The 18736-nt window shown below is 43.8% G+C and overlaps 2 protein-coding genes across 2 annotated transcripts in view; one reads left to right on the top strand and one right to left on the bottom strand.

The window, feature by feature from the left end:
• The window catches only part of LOC308583798 (uncharacterized protein), a 133794-nt gene extending 124872 nt beyond the window's left edge, over positions 1-8922 (top strand). Inside the window, exon 2 of the mRNA XM_081188138.1 lies at positions 6680-8922. Coding sequence (XP_081044264.1) covers positions 6680-6785 — 106 coding nt within the window. The 3' untranslated portion in view covers positions 6786-8922. The remainder of the gene's footprint in view (positions 1-6679) is intronic.
• Positions 1-16225, bottom strand: part of QPCT (glutaminyl-peptide cyclotransferase) — an 18234-nt gene extending 2009 nt beyond the window's left edge. The window contains exons 1-6 of the mRNA XM_081188139.1: positions 15738-16225; positions 10116-10262; positions 5419-5700; positions 5144-5323; positions 2365-2464; positions 366-482 (exon numbers count right to left, since the gene is read on the bottom strand). Coding sequence (XP_081044265.1) covers positions 366-482; positions 2365-2464; positions 5144-5323; positions 5419-5700; positions 10116-10262; positions 15738-15860 — 949 coding nt within the window. The 5' untranslated portion in view covers positions 15861-16225. The remainder of the gene's footprint in view (positions 1-365; positions 483-2364; positions 2465-5143; positions 5324-5418; positions 5701-10115; positions 10263-15737) is intronic.
• Positions 16226-18736: the final 2511 nt, after the last annotated feature.

Raw genomic sequence — 18736 nt, forward strand, 5'->3', positions numbered from 1 at the left:
GACTTCTGGGCATGTACTTTACTTGGTTATATAAACACAATAGCACTGTGGTGTTACATTCTAGTCCAGTGATATTTCTTTAGTGAGTATTAGATCAGAAATAATTCCAGAGCTTACTCGTAAGAGGGTAAAGAAATTAGAAATGCAACCATATAAAAAATAACTTTAAAAAAATGATTTCCACCTTTCAAGCCCTACAGAAAATGCAATAATATCACATCATTAGTTAATGCTGAACATGTTTATATTTTCATGTTAATGCAGGTAGGTATAGGGGCCTGCCTTATATCCCTTCTGCCATTGCCCCAAGTTCTCATCTTTCAGACCCTGCTGCCAAAAGTATAATATATAAAAAGTTGTCATACCTCTTCTTAAAAATGGGACGTGGTCATCCTCTACTGGATGTCTTCGTAAGTCAGGCCGGAAATAGGGCCTTTCAGGAGAGTAATTGTTTAGCAAACCCAAAGCAACAAGGTTTTGTTCTGCAGGGTTTTTTTAAATAAAAAATAAAAAAAATTAAACAGTGTATGGCAATATTTTGTTTAAAAAGCCAAGACCCTAAATTTGAAATGTTTTAAACATTTTGACCATCCTTCCCTAACCCAAGGTCCCCAGACGCTAGCTAGAAATGATGGGGGTATAATCTAACAATATATGGGGCTCAAAGGATAGGGAAGTCTAACTTTGATGCACAAAGGAGTAATACACCCCCCGGACACAATTTCACACAGTACAATGGCCTTGAGAATGATGCAGCCTGTGTCTTGTGGGGGATTAGCAGCCAAACAAAGCTACTAACATGAGTTTGACCAAACTGGGAAGCAGTGGAAGGCAGGAGTGCCTGGCGTGCTCTGGTCCATGGGGTCACAAAGTGTCAGACACAACTAAACAACAAAGCAGCCAAACAAATGCATATTCTTGCTAGTTAGCATGAGAAGGCGCTAATACCACAGAGCTGTATTGTTGATAGGCAGACCATAGAAATACAAGTGGTAGAGAGCGCCCTGTGTGATGTCATTTCCCCTCCTTTTCCTGGAGAGGAAGGAACATAAAATACTTCCTGTTCCTCTTTTCCTTTGACCAGTGTTGGATGCAGACATGTCTCTACTTGCTCCAGCTCCAGGCACATGCCTGAAGCTGCTTATACTGTAAATATTTTGCCTGCATAGATTTGATACTGCCTTTGTTGTGATCCAATGCATAATTATAAACTAAGTAAATCTTATTTTTAAACTTACTTTACCAGTTGTTGCCTGATTCTGAAGCGGGTTAAAAGGGGGAAAAGGGGGAAAGCCAACTTACTTCATAGTTGGATTTGCTCAAAACAAGGTTTTACAGCCTAAGTCCTATTAATTTTGCTGCCAAGGGTAGGATTTTGAAACTCTGTTCAATCCAGATGTGTGGGAGGAAGAAATTGCAATGAATATAACCTCTCCTACCTATTAAAACCCATCCCCACATGTACTACCTGTGGCCCTCCAGATCTTGGTGGACTCTCAACTTCCCACATCCTTGACCACTGGCCACGGGCTGGTTGCTAAAGGGACTTGTAGGCCAATGATGCCCCCCATCCCTGATTTATGACACCTCTGGTTGAAAACCAACCAGTTTGGGCTTCTCATATGAAGTACAGTCGTCCCTTGGTTTTTGAACAGCTTAGTTCTCGAACATTTTGGTTCCCGAACGCCACAAACCTCGAAGTGAGTGTTTTGCAACTATTTTTGGAAGCCGAATATCTGACGTGGCTTCCGATTGGCTGCAGGAGCTTCCTGTAGCCAATCAGAAGCCGTCCTTTGGTTTCTGAACATTTTGGAAGTTGAATGGACTTCTGGAACGGATTCCATTCAACTTCCAAGGTACAACTGTACTGCTAAATGCTGGTCAACTAGCATCCCATGCTAGCAAACTCACTATTTGGGTAATATCAGCATAGATTTTTATCTTACAGAGTTGGGTCTGGAAGCTTGAAAAAGAAAGGAAGAACCTGGCTATTGTCTCAGCTGTTTATCAACTGCTGTGAATCAACTGTAGGCGGTTGTTTATTGTTTCAGATGCTTTTTTAAAAAATGAATTAATTCATTGATTTTAAATGATTTGATCCTGTGAGGCTTATGAATATTTTAATAAAGAAAATGTGAGCTGGGTTACAATATGATAAGTGAGTACAATAGTCAGGAATTATTCTTCTCATTAAGATTCCACCCCAATGCAAAAATAATTGCCATATGCAGAGCTGTAAAATTTGGAGAGTAATTTACAGCCAGAATTTAACTCCTACACACATGAAGCTAGAAGAGCTTAGAGTTCCTGTTATGGCAACCATTGTTTTTTTAAGTCATTATGTTTTGCATAATCTGATCTTACCGATTGCTTCAAGTCTCCCCAGCCATCGGGCTGTGTTCAGAAAGTAAAGGGGGAATGTTGGGTTCCGAGCACCGATTAAATCCAGTAGCACAAAAAGATCCTATGAGAAATCAATAAAGAAATAGGCCTTTTAAATGTCACTCACAGAACCCTATAAATATGTTGTACTGACTGGCCCAATTCAGGGAGTGTTGATAGACGCAAGGCTTTTTTCCAAACCCAACCCACACTTTAAACCTTTTTTTTTTTTTGCTTCGGAGCTTTCCCTGCAACAAAAACCCCGCTCTTTAGAGCAGAATTGGAGCAAACTGCAATCTCTGGAAAACCCACATTACCATTTGTTGCACTTAGACCTGGTTTTGCAGGGAAGTTCTGGGGCAAAAAAAGTAGTAGTGCTCAGACAAAGAGCTTTAAAATATGGGCCTATGCCTGGAAAAAGCGAGGCAAATAGTAAGTGTGGATAAGCCCCCAGAGACATTTTGTGACACAGCCATTCACATGGTTGAACATTCACTATGGACAGTGGCTCATACACGGTCCAATGGCTACATACTGCTATTTGAAACATGGAGATGATTTGTTCCACAATTCCAGCGAGAGAGTAAGTTACATGCCAAATTGCCTCCCTTTTAAAAATCAACAAGATTTCGGAGTGCTTACTTTTGGCTGGATTATGCCGAAGATGTCATGCAAAATAAACTAAAGAAAAGAAAATGCTCTGCATCCCTTAGCTATACCCATCAAAAGATTGCAAAGCACTTTTCTGCTTCCATATACCCCATATCCTTCACCAAGTAGAGGCTTTTCTGGTCCTGCTTTAAAGCATTTCAGACAGTTGCACCAATTTTATATATATATATATATATATATATATATATATATATATATATATATATATGCTTTCGTAGATTTTCACGGGTACAGGAATGTAGGTTTTGGTGTCTTCGGGTGTCTGTTCTAGTAACAAGAAGCCGAAAGCACCAGCCTGAAGATGACGAGTGAGACCTCGTCGAAACGTCGCCTAGACACCCCAACTCTTACACGGGAAGACACCCGAAGACACCAAAACCTACATATATATACACCTCTGGTTCTGGTGTCGGTTTTTGTGGGGAGGGCTATTTTCCAGATGTCTGGCAGGCGGGACGTATCGTCACGCTTGTTCATGTTGTGAGGGTGTTTCTCTATCTCGATGGCTTCCATGATTATTCTCTTGTGGTGGTGTTCCATGTTAAAGAGCAATTTGGAATCTGAAAAATTAATTTCGTGTCCTGTTTCTTTCATGTGTTGGTAAAGAGAGGAAGTTTTTTCTTCTTTTTTGACGGCATTCTTGTGTTCTGCGATACGTGCATTTATTCGTCTGTTTGTTTGTCCAATGTACGTGGCTGGGCAGACTTTGCAGGGTATTTCATAGACCCCTTGGTTTTCTAACTGGATTTTATCTTTGGGGTTTCTGAGGATATTGGCTATTTTTTGGTTGGTGCAAAAGGCTGTTTTGATATTGTGTTTATGGAGGATTTTGCTAATTTTATCTGTAGTGCCCTTGATATAAGGAAGGAGGGCCATGCCATTGTTTTCTTCTGTGTCTTGGTTTTTGGGGGGTGTTTCTTTTTGGATTAGCTTCGTAACCCTGTTTTGCTGGTATCCGTTGGCGATTAACACATTTGAGAGATTCTGTAACTCAGTTGTCAAGTGGTCTTTGTCAGCCAGGCGTTTGGTTCTGGAGATGAGAGTCTTGGCTACGGAGTTTATTTGTGCAGGGTGGTGGTGTGATTCTCTTTACCAACACATGAAAGAAACAGGACACGAAATTAATTTTTCAGATTCCAAATTGCTCTTTAACATGGAACACCACCACAAGAGAATAATCATGGAAGCCATCGAGATAGAGAAACACCCTCACAACATGAACAAGCGTGACGATACGTCCCGCCTGCCAGACATCTGGAAAATAGCCCTCCCCACAAAAACCGACACCAGAACCAGAGGCACACAGAACGCCATCTCCAATCAACCACACCAGACCCAAACCCAGACCCTCTCCACAGATAAATTACAGACACCATCCAGTAGCCAAACCATAGTGGCACCTCCGGATGCTGCACCCCCCTGCAATCCCTACACAGATCTGGCTGGCACAGGGCACAAAACCACAGCTCGCCCCTATACACGAAGCCAAGCCAGAGCACAACTAAGTGCAGTACAGCCATCTTCTCAGAAAAACTCTTCACAAGCTCAAGAGGTCAAGACACGAAAGCTTTAGCAACTAATCCACACCTAATGACCCTCCTAAGTGGTACTCAGAATATCACTCAAGAAATCACTCAAGATATCCCTCAAGTAATTAATGAACAAAAGAAGAAAAGGCACACTAACCTGGGAACTTCCTCTCTGCCCAGAACGTTGGAGGCTATACACCACACCCCCTCAACAGTATTTATAGGAACTCAAACACTGAGATCCTGCTCTGTTCCAGTAACAAGAAGCCGAAAGCACCAGCCTGAAGATGACGAGTGAGACCTCGTCGAAACGTCGCCTAGACACCCCAACTCTTACACGGGAAGACACCCGAAGACACCAAAACCTGCATTCCTGTACCCGTGAAAATCTACGAAAGCATATATATATATATATATACACACACACACACACACACATATATATACATTATATATATATATATATCACACAATATTTCTCAGATTTGTTGTCTAGATCAGTTACTCTAGTGCATGCACCTCGCCCCCCTTCCTTCTCCCTCCATAAAGTTCTCACTTACAGTGCCCTGAATCTGAGTTGTATGTGTGGCGCCTGGAGGGTGTGGAGTCGATGCCATTTTTTGGGCCAAGTGCCGAGAGCCATATAGAGAATCTGAAGGGGACCATCGGACAAAAGCTTCTTCGCCGTCAAAGAAAATGAGCTGCAGGGAGAGATCTGACTTGCCATTTGTGACGGCCTTCTGTGGGATGAGGGACGGAGGACAAAATGCAAGGTCAGTTGCCATGCTGTGGTTCATGGTTAATGCAGAAACAAATGCAGAAAAGAAGAAAATACCTTCAGACAATGAAGCTGCGTGTCCAAGGAACGTGCCAATTCTAGCATCATAGCACAGGGCACCGCTGAGTCAGTGGCTCCGACAAACACTTTGCCGTCCGACTGTGGGGGGAAGTATTTTGAATCGTAATGGCAAGCAAGCACCAAGTGGCGCTTGGCAAGGGGATTGAGGGTGCTGATGATGTTTGAAAAGGTGCGGTATCCGTAAGGAGTATGGCTCTGAAATGTGTCTTCTTCAACTACCCAGCCAGCCTGTAGTCCTTGAAGACGATGCTTGATATGCTGAAATGTATACAGCCACAAGTCAAAGGAGGCAAACATTTCTTATTTTCAAGCAAAACTGTGTTTTGTTTTTAAAAAACTGCCTAGAAAGGTATGCCATTCTCTGCTGAAATTCAACACTGAAAGGTTAAAGGTAAAGGAGCCCAGGATAGTTAAGTCCAGTCAAAGGCGACTATGGGGTTGTGGCGCTCATCTCGCTTTGAGGCCGAGGGAGCTGGCGTTTGTCCACAGACAGCTTTCTGAGTCATGTGGCCAGCAGGACCACTTCTGATGCAACAGAACACTGTGACGGAAGCCAGAGTGCACGGAAACGCCGTTTACCGTATTTTACGCCCTATAGGACGCACCTTTTCCCCTCCAGAAATGAAGGGGAAATGTGTGTGCATCCTATGGGGCGAATGCAGGCTTTCGCTGAAGCCTGGAGAGCGAGAGGGGTCGGTGTGCACCGACCCCTCTCACTCTCCAGGCTTCAGGAAGCTCTCCGAAAGCAGTGGGAGAGCTGCACGAAGTCGCTTTGCGGAGAGCTGCCTGTTCTGGGGTCGGGGGAAGCTTGGGAAAAAAATTAATTCCCCCCCTTATTTCCCCCCCAAAAACTAGGTGTGTCCTATGGGCCGGTGCGCCCTATGGGATGAAAAATACAGTACCTTCCCGCCATAGTGGTACCTATGTATCTACTTGCGCTGGTGTACTTTCGAACTGCTAGGTTGGCAGAAGCTGGGAATGAACAACGGGAGCTCACTCTATCATAGGGATTTAAACCGCCGACCTTCTGATTAGCAAGCCCAAGAGGCTCAATGGTTTATACCACAGCGCCACCCGCATTGTTAGCCATATGCGGAGTAGAACTGTGGAAATCAAGGGACTTAAGTCTGGAAGGCCAGATTCAACTAAGCTGGAGTTCCCAAATCTGCTCTGGAGGATTAAGAGAGCATCTAGAACACAGTGGGAGGGGAAGGGGATCCTTTTGCCCAGCAAGCAGAAATCGGAAGAGCACAACGTTAAATTTGTCCCATGGATGCCAATGTGTCTACTCTGACCATACCACCCTACCCATTATTGGGAGTAGAGGTGGTAAGTTGTTCTAAATTGTTTTTAACATTTTGTTTTGATTGTTGTAACTCACCCTGGGACCTGGGGGTAATGAACTGGAATTGAATTGAATTGTAATAGTTTGGGCCGGTTAAAGTCCAGAAGATTAAAGGCTGTTCAGTGGAGGCAGCCAGAGATAAACCTTGGTATCCACTTGGTGTCAGCGGCGAAGTTAAGATGACGGAGCAGTTGGCTTGCTTGCCTCCCTTTCCTCTCCACTGCTGGCTACAGCCTGTGCTGTCACAGAAGGCAACCAGGTTTTGGATCCTAGCTGCTGTCAGTTAATGACATTTAATTGCCCCTCATTGATGTTTCCTTAGCAACGTGTCTCATCTGCTTTAGGAATGGTCCCTGCGGCACATTTCATGTTATTGGAATAAAGGTTTAACAGGGCATCTTATATAACACTTCGATACGTATGCGTAAGAATCATGCTGTAGAAATGAAGAGAGATGTGACTAAAGGATAGCTCTTGATTCACTTCCATGAAATCAAGCCAATGAACAGGAAATCCTGGATTCAGTGCTTATGAGAAGCAATATGAGAAGCAATAATTAAATGAGATGGACCAGCAGTAATGAAAACATGATGCTCAGTGGATCCCTCTGTGCATTATGAGGAAGGAAGCCCCAATAAATTACATTTAAGCCCAAGGTCCGGAGAAGCTGATGCACTGCCATCTGTAAAACTAAGCGGGCGAAGACCTCAACAGTTTTTGGGTGGGAAGTCAATAACCTTAGAGATTACTGAAGGAACAACAGAATACAAATGAAACACGAAAGCAGGAAAATGCACACAAGAATTCAGGACAATGGTTCACCTGTCCTGTGGTGGAGACTGATATCACACACACACACACACACACACACACACACAGAGAGAGAGAGAGAGAGAGAGAGAGAGAGAGAGAGAGAGAGAGAGAATGAATGAGAATGAATATTGTCCACACCAAGCAGATAGTGCTAACCTGCTATTTGACACTGGAAATCTATACCTAAAGGAGACATTCTGGTAAACCCAATTTCCATTCAATTGCATAATTTAATATTCTTTCTATGAAGTTTTTACTTTGATATTGTTCTTCTCCCCTAGCAATACAGATTCTTGTCTGTACATGCCCGATGACTGCTGTGCCAGAGATGTCACTGTTTTCTCTTTGTTTGGGCTCTCTGCCAGTAAATCTCCAAGGAAACTACAGCACTAAATGCAATAGATACTCTTTGAAACTGGCTACCCACCTCCCCCTCATCAACTGCAGATCATTAAACTCACCTGTCTTCAGGTTGCAACTGCAACAAGATGGCTCGCGGCTGTTTGAGGGCCTTTCCAAGGGATAAATGCTCAGCTGTTACACATTCTGTGTTCACTTTGTGCAACTTCCCTCAAAGTTCTACTTCCACTGAAAATATTTTTGATATTTCCAATATGCAGCGCAGCTATTTTTTTTGCAACTGAGGAATACAATTCTTCCTCCAGCTAGCAAAGCTATGCCATCTGGTCCATTATATGAGAATGTGATATTATACTACTAGTGGTAGATCAGATATATTTATTATTATAACTATTATTTATTATATTTATATACCACCCTTAATCAAAAGATCTCAGGGCGGTAGATAAAAGCACAAATAAGTAATGAAAACAAAAACAACAAAGCAATACAATAGTTAGAAGTGGCTTCTTGCTATGGTAAGGTAAAGGTAAAGGCCCCCTGACCATTAGGTCCAGTTGCGGCCGACTCTCGGGTTGTGGCGCTCATCTTGCTTTATTGGCCGAGGGAGCCGACATTTGTCCGCAGACAGTTTTCCCGGGTCATGTGGCCAGCATGACTAAGCCGCTTCTGGCGAAACCAGAGCAGCGCACGGAAATGCCGTTTACCTTCCCACCAGAGCTATTTAACTATTTATCTACTTGCACTTTGACGTGCTTTGGAACTGCTAGGTTGGCAGGAGCTGGGACCAAACAATGGGATCTCACCCCGTCGTGGGGATTCGAACTGCCGACCTTCCGATTGGCAAGCCCTAGGCTCAGTGTTTTAGACCACAGTGCCACCTGCGTCCCTTCTTGCTATGGAGGCTATGTTCTATTTCTACTGCCAGAGGCAGTATGCCTCTGCATCCCAGTTGCTAGAAATCACAAAGCGTGTTCTCCCTAGCCAGAGAGCACGTGTTGCGGTTGGGGAAACATGCCACCCTGCCATGACTAGGCAGATTTGAGAGAGAACCCAAGCCTTCTAAAGGGTTAAGATTGGGTTGCTGGGGAGTTTTGTATGTTGCCAAATTCAGAGGAGGGGTTAGAGTCTATAAATATAAGGGGCCAGAGGTTGGAATTCCTCTTGGCCGTTTTGCTTCGGATCACCCGCCCTTCCTCCCTTTAATAGGGGGGTTCTCTGGATCGCTTGACCTTGCTATGCCTGTCATGGTGTCGTCTGCCTTGGTGCGGGGGCACAGTAGGAATTTTGCCATCTGGCGGATTGGCTGGTGCCATTTGGTTTTCGCCTACTGCGTAGCAAATCGTCACAACTTGTAAGGTTGGCGGTTAGGCATTGGTTAAAGTGGTGCTTGGAGGGGTAAGTGCCTGCCCCTCCAAATGATGCGAAGGGAATTCCGTTAAAGGAATCCAGGGGCTTGCCATTCTTTTGTCCTTGTCCCTGGCATCGGACTTGGGCCGTGCAAGCCCCAAAGGAACATGAGGGTGAGAAGTGAGGGACTGATGCCCAGCTTCATTCTCACCCAATACTTGTTTCCCACTAAGGCTTCCGCTGGTGTCCGGAATGCCTCTGGCTTCCGCTGGTGTCCGGAAATGCCAGCTCTGTCCCTGAGGGCATGGACAGATAGTCATAACCAATGCCTAAGCAACCACTCACATTTTTGAATTGAATAAAGTTGTGGCCAAAATTATGCCAAAAACCTAAACAAAAATTGATGTGTGAAGTGTGAATTATTGGGGGGTGGCAATTGTGGGACTCAACACGCAAGTAGGGAGTGTGCTGTTGCCCTCTTGTGAGCTTCCCACGGACATCTGGTTGGCCACTGTGAGAACAGGATGTTGGGCAGCTGGGCTATTGGCCTGTATCTGCAGGGCTCTTGTGTTCTACAGAGTTGGGAGGGCCAAGCCACTGCTGTGAATGCAGAGATTCTTATGGTAAAATGTGACCTATAATCTATCAGGTTGTTATAATAGACTATCGTGTGAGTAATTTACCGAGAACCAGTGCGAACCAGCGTACTTAGAACTGGTGGACAGTTAGAGGTATCCTGGAAACAGAAAGGGAAGGATTATTGCAGACATCAGTGTGAACTGCACCTTCAGCTTGTCAGACTCACCTGACGCACAGCATAACTGCCGGGGGATCCTGGATATCGCTCAATCAGTATCGGGTGCAAATCATTTTGCCACATTCGGTTGATATCTGTGTGAGCAGCAACTTGTTGGATGCTAGTTGCATTTAAAATGGTTGGACGGTGGGAGTACTGAGGAAGGAATTGGAGGCGAGATTATTTTAACATAATAATCATAATGAATGACTGGATGAATTTTGCTATAGTGTTTTGTATATAACAATAGTGTAGGAAGTATTATTTTAAAACACCCATTAGCAGTTTTCTGTTAAAATAATCATCCAAAGTGTCAAACAATGGAAGTATGTATACACATGCGTCCCACCCCCCAAAAAGAGGAAAACATAGAAACATATCAGCACAATAGTTGCTGCATATAACTGGTGGGATCCAGACTTTGCTCCAAACAATAGAGAGGAGGGTTGGGACCCTCTAGAACAGGTATCCCTCAAGGGCCAATGGCAGAGGCCCAAATCCTGAAATGTTCTGTGATTGGACGTCATGTATCGAATCAGAACACGGGAGCTCAGAATCCTTAGTCCAGACTCAAGCTCAGGCAAGCACAGACAACTGAATACATAACAACAGTAATAAATAAAAAAACACTTCTTGAAGATTGCTGTCCCATCTGTTTTGGTGCTTGGTTCTTTTCAGTTGACCGATACAGCAAATAAACTCTCATAATAAAGATCTTATTGGTTATCAGTTACTTGCACAGACATCCATTTAAGGTTTTTCCATGCCACTGTGCCAGCAGTCATAACTAGCAGCCTGGGGCTGACTTCAAGAAGCTGGATTATGTGCAGTAACTTCCTAATTCATCTGAAAGCAAAGTGGAACCTCAACATTAAGGGAAAGTCATGGGGTAGAAAGGGTGGTGGGACTTCATAGCATATCGGGACTGTCAAGAAGGGTGGTAAAAAATAAAAGAAAGGCAAGGCTATGCAGATGAGCGTAGCTGAGGTAAATAAGCACGCACATATGTACATTTGTGTTTTGAAAGTGTGAACACATCATTGTGTGTACTGATAAAAGTTGGGATGTGTATATGATGTGTATTCCTGTGATTACCATGTCTTTGTTCCTGCCTGTTACAAAGGTCAGCTTTCTAGGTATTGTAGCCATCTGGGGATATCTGGTGGGCCTACGTTTTTGAAGTTATGTACAAATGCCTCATGTTTAGATTAGTATCATGACTAAATAGGCTTCGAATGCCATGTGTGCCAAATTTAGGGTCTGCCTCATGAGGAAGTAAATATACACTTCCTCAAGAGGTGCAGGATTCCAGGAGTGCAGGCGCTTCTCCAGAGTATTTGTTTACAGTACTTGGGAAATGAGACATAGCGGAGACTGTGGTGTCTTTATGATATATGGTTTATTTACACATATCTACAACCTGAGCCTAAGATGGAGAGGTTCGAAGCATTACACTTCAAGAGGGTCCTGCTGCTCCCCTTGCTGCAACCTCCAGTTAAAACTTACAGCCCATATTGTGCTCTGACCCTTCCTCTCCAGCTTGCTATGTTTAACAGACTGAGACCTTTGCCCCTCAATCACACCACAGCCAAGTGAAATCATAAAACTTCCTCCTAACAAAAACTCTGTCATTGTCTTCTGACTAAGGATCTCAGAGCTCAGGGAGGGGCTCCTCCCATTTGTTGGCTGGCACAGAGTCTTTGCTTTGCCGATAGCTTTCTTAATAGCTCTGCATCTTCCCTTTTGTCCTCTTTTAATGGTCCATCTTCCTGTTTGACCTGTATTTCAACATGATAAATCTAGCATCTGGTAGCCCATTTTAAGACTCCAAGCATTGATTAAATTCTAACACTTACTAAATCCAGAAATTATGGGTACCTTGCACCCACAAACTCTGGCACCCAAACTCAAAACAGTATAATATAATTTGAGAGGTATGAAAATATGCAAATAGCTTGGGAGAGAAGTCTTGAAGCTAAACAGAGAGGGTCTTTGCGAATTTTAATCTTCTTCTTTTCTTAATTTTTAGCATGCTCAGTTTACTGTGATTCTTAAATTATAGCTTTCTTGAAGTATGAATAGTGGAAAGCATTATGCATCTTAGCCAACAGGGCTCTTTGAACCACAGTGAGATAGAATGTTGTTAGCGGGGAGAAATGAGCACACTTAGCATGAAAATCAATAAAAGACACATACGGCGGCAATCTTCCTGGCAGGACCAAACAAACATTTACTGTAGCCAGTGACTGCCATTATAAGACAAAATACAGTAATGCTATAATCATGCTAATGCAGAAGAATACGTTTTCTTTGGAAGCACAAGAGATAAATGGAGAAATGGAATTGCTAGGTCTGATCAGTGATTAAAGGATGTCTCCCCTCCCTATTATTTCATGTTGTAAGCTGAGCTGGGTCTCCTTTTGAATAGAAAGGCGGGGGGGGGGTGTATATGTACATCTTCTCCCCCCAAAAAAAATATTTAAGGAAATAAATGATTCACATTGTGATATGCATGACTTTCTTTACGGGTTTATTAAAAAAACAAACAAAAAGGAGCATTAATAGAAAACATAGCACACTTCTAGACGACTACCATTTTGGAGCAGGAATCAATCACATACAGTTATAATTGCTTGGGGTGTTTTCTGCAATAAATGCAGTACCCCCAAATATCAGACTTTTTGTGATAAGGAAAGCGATGGGAAGGCACACTGGAAAGTGTTCAACATTGGCTAGCCTCCTCACAAATTAGGATGAGTGCTCAATATACTGGTAATCTGGAAGCCCCCAAAGAACCAGGCTGTGATATATAGCCTGGGTTCTCCGACCACCAGTGCAAGCGCTGTTGTGTGAAAATACTAGTTGTGCATCCAGTACAACAGCTGTGCAAATGGAAGTGTATTATGCAGCAGAAATATAGGAGCAACAGCAACTGTGGTACGACGGGTTTCAAATGTGTTTCAAAGATATACTATGTACACAGCTGCAGAAAGGGGAAAGGAGCACTGGATTTTGAGTTGACATATGGGTGAGCAGCAGTAAGTTAAAACAATGGCAGCAACTGAAATGCCATGTTTACTTGCCCTTAAGTGGATAAATTCTGCCCAGTTATATTTCTGCCTACTTTGGCATAAATCCTGGACTGCATCTGTGGCCCCATTGTATGTGCTTTAACATCATATGCACACAGACAGAGCCATTATTTTATAAGACACTTTGATGTCAGGAAATCATATGTTCTTTTAAAATGGATGACCCGCTAGATCAGAAGCAGCAGAAAACTAGACAGCGCTTAATGTTGGCCACAATTATCACAGACTTCAGAACGAAGATATTACAAAAGTACAGCATTAGGAACTCTCTTGTGAACGGGGGGGAAATCCATATTTAGGCTTGGCATGTGATCTTGTAATAAGGAATTTACAGATGCTACCTTGCTTGCCGTAGCCTGAAATCTGGGATGGGGAACCTATGGCCCTCCAGACTACAATTTTCCTTGGTTATGCAAGGTGGAGCTGATGTAGGTTGGGGTCTAACAGTATCTGGAGAACCACAGGTTCCCCATCACTGCCCTAGTTTACATCAAACCTGCGACAAAAGCAGCAAGGGAAGGAGTAAATAATTGCTTGTCCTTAAAAACATAAGGCTTAAAGACGCATCAGGGCTTTCTGTGACACACTAGTATTAAGTGTATAGTCTACTACGGTTAAAAATAACCCACATTTCCCCATTGCCTTCAAAAGGAATTGAATTGAACCCAGGAGACCTGGTATCCCAGGGTCTAAGGGACTAATTTGCATTTACTTTATGCCAACTAAAGAGTGCTAACCAGGCAGTAAACATGTAGCATTATTGAATGTAATGCAATGCATTATTAATACAGTAGGATAGCACATAAGTGTCTGAAGTTAGAATTTATAGGCAAGTTTTCATGAAGTTTCAAAAAATGCTTCCTGAACTTATGCTATTTGGCCATACACAGACCTTCCCCAAAACACAATGCAGTGCATGTTGATTGTTCAGCTTTGCACTTGCATCAGTGGCTGAGCCAAACCTCCTACAACCACAACCACACTTAACAGCAGCACACTATCTCATGAGAGTCTTGTCCAGTTTGGTTCAGAATGGTTATCAGAGGGGGAAAGAAGTGTGCATTGTTAAATAAGGTTGAAATCTGATGTGCTTTGGAGTAGCAGGGCACACCTGACACCCCACTGCCCTCTCATTTTTTTTATTGTAGGGTTTGTTTTGTTTTGTTGGTAGGGGAGGGCTGCCTGTCTTTTGGAGGGGATGTCCTGCTTTCTTTGGTCTGTTTGTGAGTAGGTGCTGATTTGCAGAGAGGGGTTCTGAACATGCCCAGTTTTTTATTCAGTGAAATGGGTATTTTGTGGTGCCCATAACCATTTCTTTAGATTTGAAAATGTTCCTCTGGGGCCAAGAAAGTTGGAGGCCCCTGATATATCCACTTACTTTGGAGAAAGCTCAGTAGGAGAAAGCTTAATTAAACTCAATATATAGGATTGTCCATTAAGTGTCTGTCTGTCTCCATCCATCAACAAGCACCTTGATATACCTTGTTTCCTGCTTGGCAGGGGGTTGGACTCGATGGCCCTTGTGGTCTATTCCAACTTTATGATTCTATATAAAATGGTAATCAGATCCATATATGGTTATAACCATATAACCGAAGTATATAGCTCCAATCTACTTACAAAGTTAGCCACCATTTTAGTTTCTGAGCAGATTTGGAGAAGCTTAATTTGAGATTCCTGGGATACCAGCATATACCAAATGTGTGCTCTAAGGTTACCTCAAAATACAGTGTACCATTCTGGTTTAGGATTAAGTCCAGTTGAACTCATTGGGACTTCTGAGTGTATGCAGAATTTGACTGTTGTACGTGCATTGTAGGTTGTATTGTGGGGTGCATTGTAGTTGTGTTTGTCCTTTTACTTAGTGCATTTGTACCCTGCTTTTCTTCCATCATGGAACTCCACACACACACACACACACACACACACACACACACACACACGCCTGCCATCCAGGCACCAATCAGACCCAGAACTGCTTTAGAAAGGCTGGCATATCATATGCCTTCAGACCATGCCCTCTTCTGATTCACTCTCAGCCTATATCTAGAGTGCATTTGTTTGTCTTTCCTTCCTGGTTTTTTGGGGTGCTCTGCATTGTGTCAAGATGACTGGGCAGAGTGGGTGGCATTTACTTGTACACCACCCTGCCAGATCGCCTATTTTTAACATACACAATCGCCCTACTAGATCATCTGCCTTAAGGCCCTTCCACATATAGAAACATACACAATTATATAATAAGTGGAAATCTAAAAGACATAATAACTGCTGGAACACCACAGAGAGTTCATTCCTCCCACACACCCATATTATCATCTTAAAGGCACCAGTGATTTGCCAGCAAGGATGGAGAAATCTGATGCCTGATAAACTATTTTAAATCCTGCAAAGCCGTGGTGACTGAGAGGCCTGTGACCTTTGCCCACACCAAATCCCTTCATCCCTGTCATTCCCTCCCTCCACATGCTACACGTAACCCTCCCCAAAGAAGCAACATGACAAAAAGCCACCAGAGAGAGGGAGACCCCTGACATACCTTTTCCTGGATCCAGTCCACTCGTCCACTCACGAGCTGAGGGAAAGAGGCCAGGGCCAGGGAGAGTGTCCAGGCCAGGCAGAAGGATGCTGCAGCCTGGCTGCCTCTCTCTCCCCCAGCCATGCCTTTTCGGAAGCGGCTTCTCCTGTTTATGTGGCAACACCCGAGGCTGCCAGTTCTCTCGCTGAGGAGGATCTCTCTACGCAGACAAGAAGCAGCTTCGAAGTACTAGGCTGGAGGAGGAGGGAAAGGGGGCAGAGCTGGAAGAGCAGGGCAGCCTTTCAGCTGGGAGAGCAGGCATGAGATGTGCGCGGCTGCATGTGATTCACCCGGCAGCCTCTACCTTTGCATCTGCTCTCATTAATTAGGCACCTTTTCTGCTTCTTAACATGCTTCCTGCCTGCCTGCCTGCCCTACAGAAAATGGAGAGGGATGTTTATTCACACATCCAATCAATCCAGCTTCGCCTATCATTTCCTCAGGGAAGTGAATTCTGTCCCTGGCACCACGTCAGCAGCATCAGGAGGAGGACATATGACTAATTCCTCAGACTTGGGCAGCAGCCACAGCAGGATGGTCTCTCCCCTCCCTCATTTCCTCTCCTCTTCCCCCAGAAATACAGGGAGTGTAGCAGTGCTATGATTTGGAGGAGGGTGGGTTATTTTTTTCACAGCTAAATACACTTTGTGATTCCCCCCCACCAAAAAAAAAAAAAAAACCCAAGATCCCCATGAAATAGTATGGAATCAAACCACATTGTCTATTTCTGTTGAGAGCGTGTCATTTCAGTGCATTCAGCCCCAAGCGCCAGCATAAATTCACAGGGTTTTTGTTTTTTTTAAGCCACTTATTTTAATCTCCTACAGAAAGCTTAAGAGCCTAACTATTAGGTCCTTTCAAAATAAATTGCACTATTGTTGTTAATCTTCTGTATGAGCCTTGTTAATACATCAGTCTAAGGCTGCAATTCTGTGCGTCCTTATCTGGGAGTAGGCCCCACTGAATATACTGTATGCATTTGTGGGGTGCCTGGACTCCCCTTCTAATTCCTGGGTGCCAGACAATGGATTTGGCATGTTAACGTACAAGTCAGGAGCCAGCCTGGTAATGGCCTGTTAAATATGATGGGGGGACAAAAGGAGTAGTTCGAGAGGGCAAATGGGAGGCGCCCCTCCCTCAACTCAGAATTAGTTAGAAAGACAAGAGCCTTTGAAGTAGTTTTAGAGTTGGAAGAAGAGCAGTTGTTTTAGGATTGCAGTTGACGATGATGTGGGCTGGAGGGGAAATAGTTGCAGTCTGTTAAACACAGCAAGCTGAGCAGACGGCCATGGATGATTCCTGCTGGCACCTAAGACTGTGGCCATGGGGGAAGCAAGAACCTCTTGGAATGTTAATGCTATGAACCCTTTAATGGCAGGCTTAGGTTGTATACATGTGTAAATAAACAATATATCATAGAGACACCACAGTCTCCACTGTGCCTCATTTTCAAAAGGAAACATGAACCCAGGGTAAGTGCCTGGAGTCTCTGGAATCTCACACCAATTGGGGTGGCATGTAAGCAAGTAAGCATACATAGGATTGCATTGTAAGTCTTTGCAAAAAGATGAGTTTGCACTTGCGTCTCTGGTATTCCTTAAGCACCATCTCCAACTCCTTGAAAGATTCCATCAACAGTGTCTCCGAATTTTTTTCCACATCACTTGGGCAGACAGGCAAACTAACATCAGTATACTGGAAGAAGCAAAGATCACCAGTGTTGAAGCAATGATTCTTCAACATCAACTTCGTTGGACTGGTCATGTTGTGCGGATGCCTGATGATCATCTTCCAAAGCAACTACTCTATTCCGAACTTAAAAATGGAAAGCGTAATGCTGGTGGTCAACAAAAGAGGTTTAAAGACTGTCTCAAGGCAAATCTAAAAAAATGTAGTATAAGCACAGACAACTGGGAAACACTGGCCTGTGAGCGCTCCAGATGGAGAACAGCCTTTACCAAAGGTGTCATGGGCTTTGAAGACACTCAAACTCAGGACGCAAGGGAGAAACGTGCTAAGAGGAAGGCACGCTTGGCAAATCCACACCGTGATCAACTCCCGCTTGGAAACCAATGTCCCCACTGTGGAAGGACTTGTGGATCCAGAATTGGCCTCCACAGTCACTTACGGACTCACTGTTAAAACCGTGTTTATGGAAGACAATCTTACTCAGCTACGAGTGATCGCCAAAGAAGAAGAAGAAGAAGATTCCTTCCTTCCTTCCATCCTGTGAGCCACAGATCCAGGGTAGCACATCTGCTTTTTGTGCAGAAGGTCCTTGGCTCTCTCCTTAGCATCTTCAGGTGGGGTGGAAGGTACCCTTGCATGAAATCTTGGGGAGTCACTGATACTCAGTCTTAATACTGAGCTGGATGCTCTTACTTGGAATAAAACAGATTCCTAGGTTCCAATTATTTGGCAAACAAAGCTGGTAAGATGGTCCTGGTTGCGAAATGAAGGGCACATGGCTAAGACGAAAGTTCTGTCTCATGTCATGTCACACAAGCTTCCCACTCTTTCCCCTACTGCAGGCCAGTTGGTCCCTTAGCAGCTGGTTTACCCTTTTATATGCAAACTCTGTATAATCTTTTGCAGCAGGAAGGCCCAGAAATTAATCAGAGGCCACACATAATAAGACGTCTGACCGATGGACTAGCAACAGGTGAAAATTTCTGACTGCTACCCTTGCTCTGCTTTTCTCCAATGCCACCTCTAAATTATGCCAAAAACAGAATTCACATGAATTGAAAAGCAGTTATCCAGCCAAGATACCTGAGGAAGCACCTCCCTGCTTAATTACATCCCAACTGTTGGGGCTCAGCAATTAATCTCTGCTGTGAATGTCACCTCCTTTTGAGGCTAAATTGTCTCCCAACAATTTACAGAACATTCTATCACAACCCCATGTTTACTGCTTGAGATCCACCCATTCCAAGTGCTTGCCTCAATTAGACAGCCTA

This window comes from Podarcis bocagei, assembly GCF_964188305.1.
Source record: "Podarcis bocagei genome assembly, chromosome: 3".
NCBI lineage: Eukaryota > Metazoa > Chordata > Lepidosauria > Squamata > Lacertidae > Podarcis > Podarcis bocagei.